General features: G+C 35.4%; 1 protein-coding gene across 1 annotated transcript in view; it reads left to right on the top strand.

Annotated features, from left to right (window-relative positions):
* The first annotated feature begins 2,560 nt into the window (after window positions 1–2,560).
* wdr4 (WD repeat domain 4) overlaps window positions 2,561–14,576 on the top strand; it is a 36,481-nt gene continuing 24,465 nt past the window's right edge. The window contains exons 1-5 of the mRNA XM_028800520.2: window positions 2,561–2,715; window positions 3,457–3,528; window positions 7,617–7,763; window positions 9,387–9,543; window positions 12,019–12,131. Of these exons, the coding sequence (XP_028656353.1) occupies window positions 2,582–2,715; window positions 3,457–3,528; window positions 7,617–7,763; window positions 9,387–9,543; window positions 12,019–12,131 (623 nt within the window). The 5' untranslated portion in view covers window positions 2,561–2,581. The remainder of the gene's footprint in view (window positions 2,716–3,456; window positions 3,529–7,616; window positions 7,764–9,386; window positions 9,544–12,018; window positions 12,132–14,576) is intronic.

Raw genomic sequence — 14,576 nt, 5'->3', positions numbered from 1 at the left:
CAGTGCCAGAGATACCCAGCATGTTCTCCATTCTGGACAGTAGGATGTCGTGTCTGACCATGTCAAATGCTGCACTGAGGTCTAACAGAATTAATATGCTAGTTTGTCCAGAGTCTGCTGCCATAAGCAAATCATTGGTTACCCGTAGCAGATCAGTTTCACAGCTGTGCCACACCCTGAAACCAGACTGAAAGGGTTCCATCAAATTATTAGAGGTTAGGTAATTGGTGAGTTGGGAAGCTACAACATGCTCAAGAACTTTTGACAGGAAAGGTAAGTGGGAAATAGGCTGGAAATTGTTAAGATTGTCAGCATCAAGACCAGACTTTTTTAACGTTCGGGTTACAGAAGCAATTTTAAAAGTGAGCGGCACAGAGCCAGTGTCAAGGGATGAGTTTATTATTGTTGTAACAGTCGGGATTATGGCATGAAGGCAGGATTTAAGTAGTGTGGTGGGGATGGGGTCCAGTACACAAGTAGTCGGCCTCATCTTACAAAGCAGGTTATTAACAAACGCAGAAGTGACTGGTGAGAACTTAGAGAAGGAGCTGGATGGAGTGGGAAAACAGGGAGAGATATAAACAGATGATATATTTATGTTAGTTGAATTATTTAGATCTTAATTTTGTTACGGAAAAAGTGGAGGAATTCCTCACAGACTTCAGTAGAAGAGGTAGTTGGACCAGATGCGGGTTCGAGTAGTTTATTAACTACAGAGAACAAAACCCTTGGGTTATCATGGCCACTTTCTATTATTCTGCCATAATGGGTGTTCTTGGCAGAAGTTAGTGCTTCTCTGTAAGCTCTTTGGTGGTCAGAGAAAGCCTGGATGTGCACAGTGAGGCCAGTCTTACGTGACATTCTCTCAAGGCGTCGGCCAGCTGCTTTTATAGATTGCAATTCTGAGTTATACCAAGGAGCTGAGCGTTTAAAGGAAACCTCCTTATGTTTTAAAGGAGCTGTTTTATCTAATGCTGAATGAAGGTCTGTGTTATAGTGGTCAACAAAACTATCTAGTGTTGGTGGAATAGGTGCAGACAGTAAAAGATCAGAAATGGATCCAGAAAGGATAGAGGGACAGATATTTTTAAGGTTTCTGTAAGAAATGTGTCGTTTACAGGTAAGAGGTGGGATAGGTAATGAGACAGTGAAAAATACTGCTTTCTGGTCAGAGAGTCCCAAATCAGTGCTGTAAATGTTGGCAACAGATAGTCCAGAAGTGCAGATCAGATCCAATATATGACCGCCAGAGTGGGTGGAAAAATCAACATGTTGTGTCAAGTCAAAGCAGTCCAGTAAGGACAGGAATTCATTTCTCAGTTTAGATGTGGGGGTGTCAATATGGATGTTGAAATCACCAAGAAGCATAATTCTCTGAGAGTAAGAGCTTAGGTGGGTCAAAAGTTCAATCAGATCGGATAAGAAGGATGCATTGTATTTTGGGGGACGATAGAGAACAATGAGTGAGACAGGACCTGATTCCGTTATTAGTTTAAGAGCCAGGCACTCAAAAGACAATATCTATCTATCTATCTATCTATCTATCTATCTAATCTATCTATCTATCTATCAAGCATTATGGACAAATTCTGAGAAACAGCTATCCAAAGATACCCTGTCTTCCATCTTAATAGTTGATACAAGTGTCTGTATGTGTGTAAATCTGGTTGTGGTGTCTGATATATGCCTTTTGGTATAGGATTTGAAAAAGCAATGCTAATATTTGTGACGTGTTATCTGTTAAAATGAAAAATGTTATACATTTAATTTCTACATGCATGACAAAATACATTCCTGTTGAAAATGTTGCACTGCAAACTACGTTGATTGCTCGCTTAGACGGGAAGCTTTGCTAGTAGATCTGTAATTCTATTTAAACTTAGTATGAATTACAGTTTTATTTAGTAGTACATGGCATAGTAAAAGCTCCTTAAAATTGCAGTAGTTCCGGCTAAGGATTTATCCTTTCACCAGTCGAATTTTTTATGCAGTATGGGAGTAAATTACAGCCCAAAGCTAAGTAGTATGTACAAGGCAAATCAAGTCTTTTAAAATGGATTAGGAGTTCGGGTGTGGATTTCCATGCATTACTTCTAAAACGTATAAACCTAATTTATTTGTCATGCTTATTTGTTTGCCAGTTCAGGAAAGGGAGATGAAAACAAAAACCCTTCACTGTTCAGGTAAGTCTGACGATCACAAACCTTAAATACATTATATCTGCGAAAGTAAACTGCAAGCGCGAGTGACTCGATCCTGAATCACCTAAGCGCAGGTAGTTTCATCACATTAGTTGAAATCAGGTTCTCGAGCTCACAATTCTATCCAAATTTGAAAGAACACGCGATCTAACCGGCTGGGCTGAACGTCAAGCTACAAACAATCATGACGAATTAAACGGCGTCTGTCCCAAACACGTTTCCTTATAACTTTGATAAGAGTTAAAAAATTGTGGCCCGGTCAGTCTATGCAGCTTCTACATTTTTTCCAGCATCTTGCCGGACTCATCTTCAGACACTTCGGTTTCCTCCCACAGTACAAAACGTGTAAGTTGATTGGCAACTCTAATTTAAGTCGCGTAATGATGACGCAATCAAACGTCGTCGAGTCATGCACACTTTTAAGAGTGGTCATGGCGTTAATGGGAATAAGCAATGAGTTTCGGGTATTTATCTGTGGTAAAACTTTCATAGTCATCAATATTAAAGAATCCAGGTTAGTGAAATTGCGAGTGATAAGCCATTTATTTCCCAAGTTGAAATACACCTGACGTTGTCGTGACAGTGTTATTTCAGCGCATGCTTTCATCTTGTGTTTTACATTTGATGAATCCTTGTGTGGATTAAACGATTATTTTTATTTTCAATTCCAAGTACTTTTCTTAAACACCGAGTAGTATTCATTTGAGTCGTCTAGTAAGTTTTTATCAGTTTTGGTTTCAGCAGGGGGCTAAATCTGGAAGTTAAGACAAAATGCAAATGATTCAATCGAGATTATTATCAAGTAGTTATAAAGAGTACGTACAAATTTATTATCATGAGTAGAGGGACAAGTTAAGGTACTTATATACTAAAAGTACCCAAGTTAATGATAAATATTTTTCAGACCTTTCAAGGATATAAAGACTTGAATAGCTGAAGAGTTTTCAGGGAATGTCGGTGGAGAAACATTTAATATTATCCAAGATATCTGAAAATGCAGTGCTATACCAGAAGAGTTAATTTTAAGAGATTCTTTACATACCTACTTCTCGTTTATTCAATGTTCAGAATCTTTTTAAAAATCATTTTGTACACATTTCGTTACTTAGTGTGTCTGAACTGTTGTGATAACAGTTGGATAATTTCAGAAACCACTAGGATCCAACACCTTAATCGTTGTGACAGTATCTGCTAGAATTAGATTTACATTTGCTGGAATTTGCTGTATTTATTATTGTTTGAATTTATTTTGCAGAGAAGATATCAAGCCTTTTGTGTTTGATTGTAGCACTGTAGAAAAGCAGCCTTCAGGTAACAAAAAGGAGGGGTGAGTGTTATTGTGAATTTATTGTTCTTTTTAGTAATAGGATGTGATTTTTTTTTTGTTTTAACAGCCTTGAATATAGTCAGTTGGTTTTAGATCATTATTTAAAATGAGTTATCATTATAATGCAAGAGATTTTACTTCACACACATAACAGAGACCGTTTGAAACGCTTGTCAAATAAATGAGCCTGTGAAGCAACTATTTTAGTTCTTGAATGTGTATCTTTATCTCATTTAGGGGACTAACAAAGAAAGGATAATAGATAAATGTAAAAATGATTCACAGATTTTGTTTTAATATTCATGTAGCATCAAAAGTAATCTGAAAGGTAGATTTTTATCATTATTGTTTTTTCTACTGTGCATAATACATGTATATAGATTTTTTTAAAAAAGGTTCAGTACTTCTCAGTATTTCATTTTCTTCTCTTGATTGGCAGGAGTGCTTAATTTTTCAGAATCAAGAAACAATTATGAAGTTAAATCTGAATATCTTATATTTGACCTTTTGTAAGCCATAATGGCAGCTTTTCTTAAGATGTTTGCATGTTACCATATACTGTAAATAAACACTCACTGGCCACTTTATTAGGTACAACTTGCTACTACCATATTGGACCCCATTTTGACTTCAGCACTGCCATAATTCTTAAATGGCATAGATTTAACAATGTGCTGGAAACATTTCCTCAGGGATTGTGGTTCATATTGACATAATAGCATCATGCAGTTGCTGCAGATTTGTCGGCTGTACATCTATGATGCGACTCTCCTCTTCCACCACATCCAAAAGGTGCTCTGTTAGATTGAGATCTGGTGAATGTGGAGGCCATTTGTGTACAGTGAATTCTTTGCCATATTCAAGAAACCAGTTTGAAATTATTTGAGCTTTGTGACATGGCACGTTTATTCTGCTGGCAGTAGGCTTCAGAAGATGGGTACACTACGGTCATAAAGGGTTTGACATGGTCAGCAACAATACTCAGGTAGGCTGTGGCATTTAATCCATGCTCAGTTGGCACGAAGGAGCCCAAAATGTGCCAATAAAATATCTCCCACACCATTACACCACACCACCACCAGCTGGAACTGTTGTTACAAGGCAGGATGGATCCATGCTTTCATGTTGTTGATGACAAATTCTGCCCCTAGCATCTAAGTGTTGCAGCAGAAATAGACTCATCAGGCCAGGCAACATTTTTCCAATCTTCTGTTGTCCAGTTTTGGTGAGCTGTGCAAATTGTAGCCTCAACTGCCTGTTCTTAGCTGACAGGAGAGACACCTGGTTTGGTATACTGCTGCTGTAGTCCATCTGCTTCAAAGTTCAACTCATTGTGTGTCCAGATATGGTCTTCTGCATACCTTAGTTGTAACAAGTGGTTACAATATTTGAGTTACTATTGCCTTTCTATCAGTTCAAACCACTCTGGCCATTCTTATCAGACCTCTGGCTGCTCACGGGATATTCCCCCCCTTTCTGGACCATGCTATGTACACCCTAGAGATGATTTTATGTGAAAATGCCTTTAGATGAGCAGTTTCTGAAATACTCTGACCATCCTGTCTGGCACCAACAACCATGCCACTTTCAGAGTCATTTAAATCGCCTTTCTTCCCCATTTTGATGCTCAGTTTGAACTTCAGCAGGTTTACTTGTCAGTGTCTTCATGCCTAAATACATTGAGTTGCTGCCATGTGATTGGCTGATTAGATAATTGCATTAACAAGCAGTTGAAAAGGTGTACCTAATAAGGTGGCCAGGAAGTGTATATGTTACAATGTGTAGTAACACCATTATTTATGTATTTAGAATATTCCACACTCACTAAAATGAATTCCTAATAGAAGTAATTATTGAATAAAATAAGCGAGAGCTTTTTTGCTTTGTGAGGCTTCATATCCTACATAGTGTACAGTATTGCTTAAATTGACATGTATTTATGTAAGTAACCATAAATCCATTCCAGTCATGCTGTCAAAAATACACTAAATGAATATTAAGCCACTGCATAGATACTGAAAGTACACTAGATATATGTCAGGTTGAGTATAAATATGTTTAGTAGACCGTTGATACTGACCCTGTGACCCAGAAAAGGGTAACTCCCTGGAAAATGGATGGGCAGAACTAATATCAAGAGCATTCTGGTTTATACACATTGTGAAAACTTCCTTGTAGGTTAAGGGTCTCTTACTCCTGTTTTTTTCCAATTCACAGGGTTTATATATTCTTGTGCCCCCCTTGTTCTTGTCAGCAATACATAAGGACCATAATAGTGATAAAGTAAAGTACATGTTAACAAAGCTGTTTTTTTTTTTTTTTTGAAGGTATCATTTACATCCTTCATTCTTAATAAGTCAGTGACGCCATCTGAACTATTGTTATTAACTTTCAAAATTCTGGCTAGTCTAGTTTCATCTTGCCAAGTTATAGAATATTATTTGTGTGTCCTGCAATATACCAGTCTCACAAGACAATAATAAACAAAATGAAAATGCATGGCTAAAATTCAACAAACAACTGATCTTAATTCATATACTTTATCAGATTTTATATTTTGTGTATTTTAATCTTTAAACTAATGTAGGGTAGATTTTCAGTAATATGCATCTGCAAAAGCAATGATATGTTAAAGCTAATTTCACACATATTTTAAAAAGTTAAAAATCATCATATTTGGGTGGTTGGGGCCCTGTCAGGTATCACCATTGGTAAACAGTGTTAATAGTTTTTCAGAGTGAAGCAGAATTGCATCTGTTAGTTAATTCTAAATGTTACAATTTTGGTTGTCTAGACAGATTTCTTTTTGTTAATTTAGGTGATGTCTCTCTGTATATATACATCAATAATGGTGGTATTACATAGTATTAGCTCCTGTCAGGACTATTCACCATTGTTTTTGAGTTTGTTAAAACATTGCCTTCTGAACTGTACCTTTTACTTTTTGCCTTAATGCTTCTGTAATTGCAAGGAAACCTACACATGCAGTCATTTTATTAGTCTATGTAGGAAACCATTTTAAAAAAATCACAGTCCAGAAGGTTTTTCGTAATTTGACCAGTGATTGTAAGGACCCATGAAATACTGATTATAACCTATAGTACACATTGCAGAATTACATGATTGTGATATATGACAGTAAACGTTGTTGCTTTCATTTTGCAACAGCACCCCCATGTGTATAATCTGCTACATCGTAATACGATTAAATCTTGCATCGTTGTACAGTACGTGCTACAGTTTTATGAAATTGCTGTATTAATTTGCCGAGTCTGGAGAATATTAGCTTGTGATGAATACATTTGTAACAGATGTTTTCCCTTTCTATTTCAACAATGCAATCATAGTGACTAAGAACTATGCCTGTACGCTTTTCATATTGCATTCACTCCAAAACCCATGCAGGAGGTAACAGCTCCATACATGTGATGTTGTTAGAGAAATTTATTGGAATACAGCTTAGAGTAACCCATTCAACATTGAAACACGTCTTTCATACAATGTAAAGACACTCTTTTGGTCTCATGGCTCCAGTAGTCCTTGTTAATCTAATGTGAGCTCAATTATTTATTTCAGTTCTTGAACTTTAGCCATACTTTAATTTTGTAATTTAAGAACTAGCAAATATTGGTTTCTTGACTTTCCGCATGGGCTTAATATCTGGTGGTGAAAAAAGTAAGAAGTTGCAGTGTAGCAATGTGGTTCTTTATTCCCTGTCTTAAAGACTGATAGTAATTGATGCTTTGTCCTAACTTCTGCGAATATAAATGAACATGACTAAAGAAGTTACGCAGATCTTTCTTAACCATTGACATATTTGAAAATGTAATATTGACTTTTAATACACTGTGAATTTGTACAATAAACTGATGAGATTTCTAGAACTTCTAACATTACTTCAAAAGTAAATATTTTGCAGGAAAAGTAGAAATTGTTGGAAATTAAGTAAACTGCAGAAAAGTCTAGGTTATTGACACAGGGCAAGGTAGGTGTTATTAAGCCCATATGTCAAAAAGTAATGGCTAATGAATGTTTGTAATCTTCTGTATTATATAAATTAATCAATAATTAATGTTTTCATTCAATAGGGAAGATGAACTTACAGAAGAAAAAGGAAGCAATGATATTTTAGCTTTTTCATTTTCTGCATCAGGAAAGTATTTTGCCCTTACAGATGATAACAAACGACTCTTCCTTTTCAGTACCAAGCCTTCATGGCAGTGTCTTTGTGTCAGGTAAATAAATTGTTAGGCTTGCTAATTTTCTCATCCTTTATCATATTTGCTTTGAGAGAACTTGCCCTTATTCTTGCCATGTCAGTTGGTATGTGCAGTGTACACAAAATCTCTGGTACCATTACCTGTGTTTACAAAAAAAAAACTGGTGTTTCTTAACATTGTTTGTGAGGTTACAGGAGTTAACTCAGTTTTGTAAAATATATTCTTTTTTTCTGCAAGTCCTCTGGCTTGCATCACAAGATACTTCACAGGATTACTATATAATGATGAAACTTCAGTATTAACATAGAAGTAAATTTTAAACTGTGAGTGTCAGTAGGTGATGTATAAGTAAAGCATAGCAATGGTATAAAATTACAAAACATGGTAGATGGCAAAAGTGTTGGACAAACTATCGCACAGAGCAGCTAAATAGATATGTAGCTGTCTCTTGCATTGTGTCTTTAAATATGTTTGCTGGGCTGGCTACAAATTTTAGGCCTGAGTTTTGTGAGTTTTAAGCACAGGGAAAAAAATAAACATTTGAAAAATCCGTAATTTAATAAACCACCAAGTAAAGTAACATTGCAACAATGCATGCTACGAATCGATCGCTGTAAACAGAAGTGAAAACAAAATCAAGTCCGGTACATTCTTTAACTGCCTTCTCTGCGTATGCGTCCAGCCCCCCCTCTCTTGCGCGCCTGTGTGACTGTGTCTCTCCCTTGCGCACCTGAGTGTGTGTGTCTCTCCCTCGCGCACCTGAGTGTGTGTGTCTCTCCCTCGCGCACCTGAGTGTGTGTGTCTGTCTCTCTCTCTCTCTCTCTCGCACGCCTGTGTGTGTGTCTCTCTCTCTCTCTGGCTCGCTCGCTGCACAGGGAATGCACAGGGAGAGACTGAACGTGTGCGGAAATCATCGGCATGCACGGCTGCTTAGTGAATTGTTGGCTGACGTGGCTCTGTCTTGCGTCTTGCCTGCCATGGTCGGCTGCTTTAGTGAATTATATATATAGATATTTAAAATCAAATACTGAAAACAAGAAGATCATGCTCATTCACATATGACTAGTTCTTGTATATTAGATGTAAATTATTTTGGTCTAAGTGGTTTAAGAATGATATGCATGGGGAAATAATTTTGTCCTTATGCATAAAATAACTGTTGTTTAATACTTGTACTGTATTAAAAATTGTTAGGACATAATAAATGGCATGTTTTAGAGGGGAGATGTGCTGTTATATTTTTTCATATCACTAAAGCAAATGAGTGTTTACTTTATGGGTTTGAATACACCTAGTTCAATTAAATGTTAAATTTGACTTTCAAATAATTTGTGTGTTTTAATTATGATTTCTAAACATTATTGTTATGCACATATTCTGTGTAAAACTCCAAAAACATGTAAGTTTACTCAATCTTCTTGAAAAGTACTCTTATCTAGATATGAATATTTTTGGCAAATTACTTGCAGTTTAAATAAGAACAGTGAATAATGTGACAATGTTTAATTTTATGCTGTATTCATATTGAACTTCTATATATTTTAAGCATTCTTAGTGTTTTATGAATCAGATATATTTGTAATTATGATACATTTGTGTATTTAAATATTTAAAAAAAGGCAATATTTGTTGAAACAGGTCAGTGGTTCGTCGATGCTGTTCTTTAACAATAACTCATTTCGAAGATCAGATTCTAGTGGCAGATAAATCGGGTGATGTGTATGCCTTCTCAATTACTGAGCCTCAGAAGCAAGCAGAATTAAAACTAGGACATCTTTCTATGTTGCTGAAAGTGGTAAGTACCATACTTTTTGTATTTGCTTTAAAAATCATTATTTGTCTCACAAAAAAAAACACAACAAAAAGTATTCTCCCATCTCACAGTCTTAAAGGCCAAGACAATATTCTTATAGGAGACTCACTAACAAGTAAGGAACAGTTTCAACATAAGAGACTGCATTGGACAAATCTTTCAATTTAGCTATAGTAAGAAAACTAGAGATATGGAAATTGTAATCCATAAAACAATCCTTCCTAGTATCAGATTCAGTACTTGATCCTGAAGGGTGCTGTGTCATGGTGGTGAGGAACTCATTTGATTCTAAAGTAATTCTGGCAGATATATATGCATCTAATAGGACAAAAGAGAATTTATAAAAATGTATTTGCATTAGTTCCTAATATGAATACTCATAAAATTATAATGGCTGGAGATTTTAATTGTGTTTTAAATCCGGACTGGATAAGTCCTCGACTACAGCAACATCTAACACTGCAAAGACAATTTGAGTTTATTACTTCTATCAGACCCGTGGAAATTTTTATATCCAAATTCAACAGAGTATTCCTTTTTTTCATCACTACATTATAGTTGCTCAAGAATTGATTATTCCTTCGTTGATAATAATTTTCTGCCCTCTATGAAATCTTGTAATTGCAATGCTATTGTATTTGATGTCCACAATCCTTTTATTTTGGAACCTACATCATTATGCCCTGCATACTTGGCTTACAACTGGCGTCTTACCCCACTGACATTAGCAGATGAGGATGTCATAGAATTAATTTCCAGACAAACTGATATATTTTTAGAGACCAGTGCACCTCTAAACGTTTCTGCAGGAACATTCTAGGAAATTGGGAAGGTAGTTTTAAGGCTGCAAATTATTTCATATCTCTAACATAAAAATAACCTGCAGACAAGGAGGGCATCCTGAACTGATTACAGAGACTTCCAGAGTAGATCCTGAATATGCCAGATCTCTTAATGAGGTACTTTGTAGGAAAAGACTGGCTCACCACCCAGATTTGAATCTTTTGACAACAAGAGAAAGTGAACAACTTATTTTTAAATTGAGGCATCATTATTTTGAACATGGAAAGAAGGCTAATAAGATTTTAGCTAAACAAATCTATAAGCAGGAAGTATGCAGCGCAATAATAGAAATTACCAGTGCAACTGAAAATAACGTCAGGGAGCATAAAGAGGCAACTTATACATTTAAGGAATGCTATAAGTCATTACATTCTTCTCAGTGTAAAGAAGATGAGACGCATGCTAAGGAGTTTTTCAATAAAGTACAAATACCACAACACAGTATTCTAGTGCAGTAGAACGTAATAAACTTCTGACATATTCAGAATTGTAGGATTCCATAAATTTACTCCAAAATGGGAAAGATGCAGGCCCAGATGGCCACCCAGTAGACTTTTATTAACATTTTTTCAACTAATTTAGGTCTATTGTTATTAACAATATTCATTGAAGCTAAAGAAAAAAAATATCCCAAACATACTGCCAAGCATTAGTTGTTTTTTTTCCAATGAAAAATTATGTCTTGGTACAGTGTGCCTCATATAGAACAATTTAAACTCCTGAATAATGATTTTAAGATACTACTGAGAGTCTTAGCTGAAGGATTGACAAAGAACTTCACTCAGTAATATATTATGGAGCACTTGGTTTGTAAGGTGCTATTGCAGGAAATACAATGCATCCCACACAAGCAAAACAAAATTATTTAATTTAAACATTGATTTTAGCATAAGAAGTCTTAATTTAAGTTTTATTTACAGTAACCTCTTTGAATTTGACATGCCTTTCTCTCGAGGCACCTTTTTAGAAGTTGTTCTGTAGGAGAAAAGGCTAATAATGTTTGATGCATAATCTTAAGCACAGGTGCATATTTTTGGTGTTTGATGGCTTGATCTGTTAGTTGATAGCTGATACAGAGTGCATCTACCGCAACATCTTGTGGTACTATCTTTTTGATATATGCTCCATGTTTAATTTTTACATTCACTCATGACATGCTTTAATAATACAGGTGAGAGACAATCGTGAAATGCAAAGTTTGTGATAGGAATATAAAGGACTGCAGTGTTGTTCCATTAATACACCCATCTGCCTTTCCTGTTTATATATGGATTTATGGGGTCATTATTTTCACATAAATCGAGCACAGGGTATAGCTACTTATATTTGTTCATTCAGATACTTTATTCCAATACTTTTGCATCTCATTAATTTCCACTTATCTGGTTGTACTGTCTTCACTTACTGTAGTTTTGGAAATACAGTACACTAGCCATACCTTGCACTTTATTTTACACAGTGATAAGCATAGCTGGTCATATTGGTGCAAAGATTGTTAAGACAGAAGAGTAACAATCTTGTGTCAAGTAGCAGAAACTGTAATGTGTTTTACAAATGTACTCTTATATATACATAAATATATGTATTTATTTTGTTTGCTCTTTGTCCTTTTAGGTAGTAGACCCATCTGATAAATATATTATAACAGCAGACAGAGATGAAAAAATAAGAATCAGTTTTTTGAAGACTCCATACAACATTGAATCATTTTGTTTGGGGCACAGAGAGTATGTACAATCTTTAACTTTATTTTAGGAACAGTGAAGCTTTATTGTTGTAACAAAATGACTATTTTGTAAGATAATATTAGCCACACCACAGTTTACATTAAAATAAATGTGGATATTATGCAAGTGTAACTAAAATTCTGCTAGTCCAACATTTGACAGTATAGCACTCCTAGTTGTATCAAGGCATGCAACAAGAAAGGAAAAAAACTCAATCCTAGAATGTCTTATCCAGTTTATCGTGTTGATAATCGCAAAACATATTACTTCATTTTCATGGGACGTTCAGTTATTTGGATTAGGGAAGCTGTGATTGGATAGATAAATCTCTGGCTGGTTAAATGTATGGACAGATAGTAGGCTGTTCTACTTCTAATCATGAAGGAGAAATATGCTTTCCATGTGATTTGACGTTACAGTGGGGATTCGCTATATTTTCACTAGACTGGTAATGCTCACATTTCACCTCCTTTCCATTAACCCAGAGAGTGACCTGGACTTGGAATTCAATGTAATTACAGTTAACCATGAGTCAGACTCGGGGTGACATTTAATGGTCTGCTTTACATTTTTAAGCCGAAATAACACTTAGAACAGTATTTTGCTGTCATCTAGTGGATTAAATAACACAATGCTGTAATCATGAATATTTCCGTGTGTTTTGTATTGGTAAGGTAACTCATCAGTATGGATGTTCCAATTGATCGGCAACCAATCTAAATTGTCTGATTTCCACTAAAAATGACCCGATCAATGATTGGTAGATTGGCTGATTACCAAAACCGATCTTTTAAACACCTGCTTTTTCAAGCTTTACGGTAATTTAGTTGCAGTGCTCCTTAATGCAAGGTATTGTGGTAATTAAGCCAGCTTGGATCTCTCTCTCTCTCTCTCTCTCTTTTTGCTGCAAACTTTTTGCAGTGTAAACAAAGGGCAGTTAAGGTTTGTTTTACCAGAGAGTTTAGCCTTTATTTCAAAGAAAGTGAAGAAATAAACTGAGAAAACAGAACTGGAGAAGTCATCCTGTGCTTTCAGACAAATGCCAAGAAAAAGTACTTTAATTCAGACTTTTTTATTTTGTCCTTTAAAGCAGACACCGTTTCAGTTTGGACAGTGAGATTATTTGAAGTGCAGCAGCTTACATTTCTAATTAGAAAAAGAAATGATAAAGAAGAATTTGAAATTGCTGCTTAGTAAACAAAAGGCACGTTAGCTTAACAGCAAAACACATCTTTTACTTATAAAACTGTTAAGCATGTTAGTCTTGTTTCTTCTTGATAAACAACTTTATATTGTTTTTTTTTTTGGGTTAGAGAAATGGTGAAAACTACTATTCTTTAAACCTTGTTTCAGATAGGTACATTAAAAAAGAAATAATCAATATGATGGCTTTTAATTATAAAATGTTTTTCTTTCCTTTTTATGCCATGTATTATGGGTAAATAATTTTGTACATATTTTTTTAAAGTATGTATTATAACACCTGTTGTCTATAGTTTTAATTCTAAAAATACCAAAAGTAACACTTTAATATAGAACATAAAGCTTCAATGCATCTGGTTATGCAGGAGCTTAGTGTAAGATGTTTTTTAAAGGGATAAAGAAAAAAAAATTGGAATCAGCTGATCATGCAACATGAAATTGGTATCGGCCTTAAATCAGTATAATGAGTGGGGTGTAAATGAAAGGCTGTAAAGTCCATTTTAGAACAAACTGAAACTGAAGCATTATTTAATAATAAGATAGTTATGACAATGTGACCTGGCCATCAAACGTTGACAAGGATATTGAAACTGATGCATACAGCACCGAATCAATGAATTGTGATATACGTGGTGACTTTAGTCGTATAATGCTGCAGTGGGGTGCAGTATCTGCGTAGCAAATAGGCAAAATTATTGCGATCAAGTAGAATGACAAGGAAGACGTTAGCCCCCAATAACTGTTTACAATGCTGCAACTGTCAATGTCTGTGTCAAGGAAATGTGGAAGTCACTAAGCCTTGTGTAGTGGTTGCCCACAATTATATTTGGAGATGCATTGATAGTGCATATCAGGCATTCACATTGTACTCTGTCATGCACAAGCAACAGAGAAAAATATTATAAAACGTGTGCAAAGAAAAACGCTTCAACTGTCCCGGTTATGAGGTTAGGCTGGGCGTTGATGACGCACATGAAGGATGTGTACTAAATGTGCATCAGACAGCAGTGGACACTAGGCTTATCTTTCCTACTGTGTTTATGTTGATGTTTTGGTATCTACAGGTTTCTGCTACATGTAATTATTTTTTATTGTTGAAAGAAAGTTCAATATTTTTGGCTCCTTTTTCTGACGGTAAACAATGCTGAGGAGGGTACATTAAAAACATTTGTTTGCCTTTGCATTGCTTGTGTAGGAAGTGGGCTGTTTATATATTTATCTATATTACTAAACCACAGTTTA

Source organism: Erpetoichthys calabaricus, chromosome 4 (genome assembly GCF_900747795.2).
Source record: "Erpetoichthys calabaricus chromosome 4, fErpCal1.3, whole genome shotgun sequence".
Lineage (NCBI taxonomy): Eukaryota > Metazoa > Chordata > Cladistia > Polypteriformes > Polypteridae > Erpetoichthys > Erpetoichthys calabaricus.
This window is presented reverse-complemented; position numbering and strand designations above follow the sequence as displayed.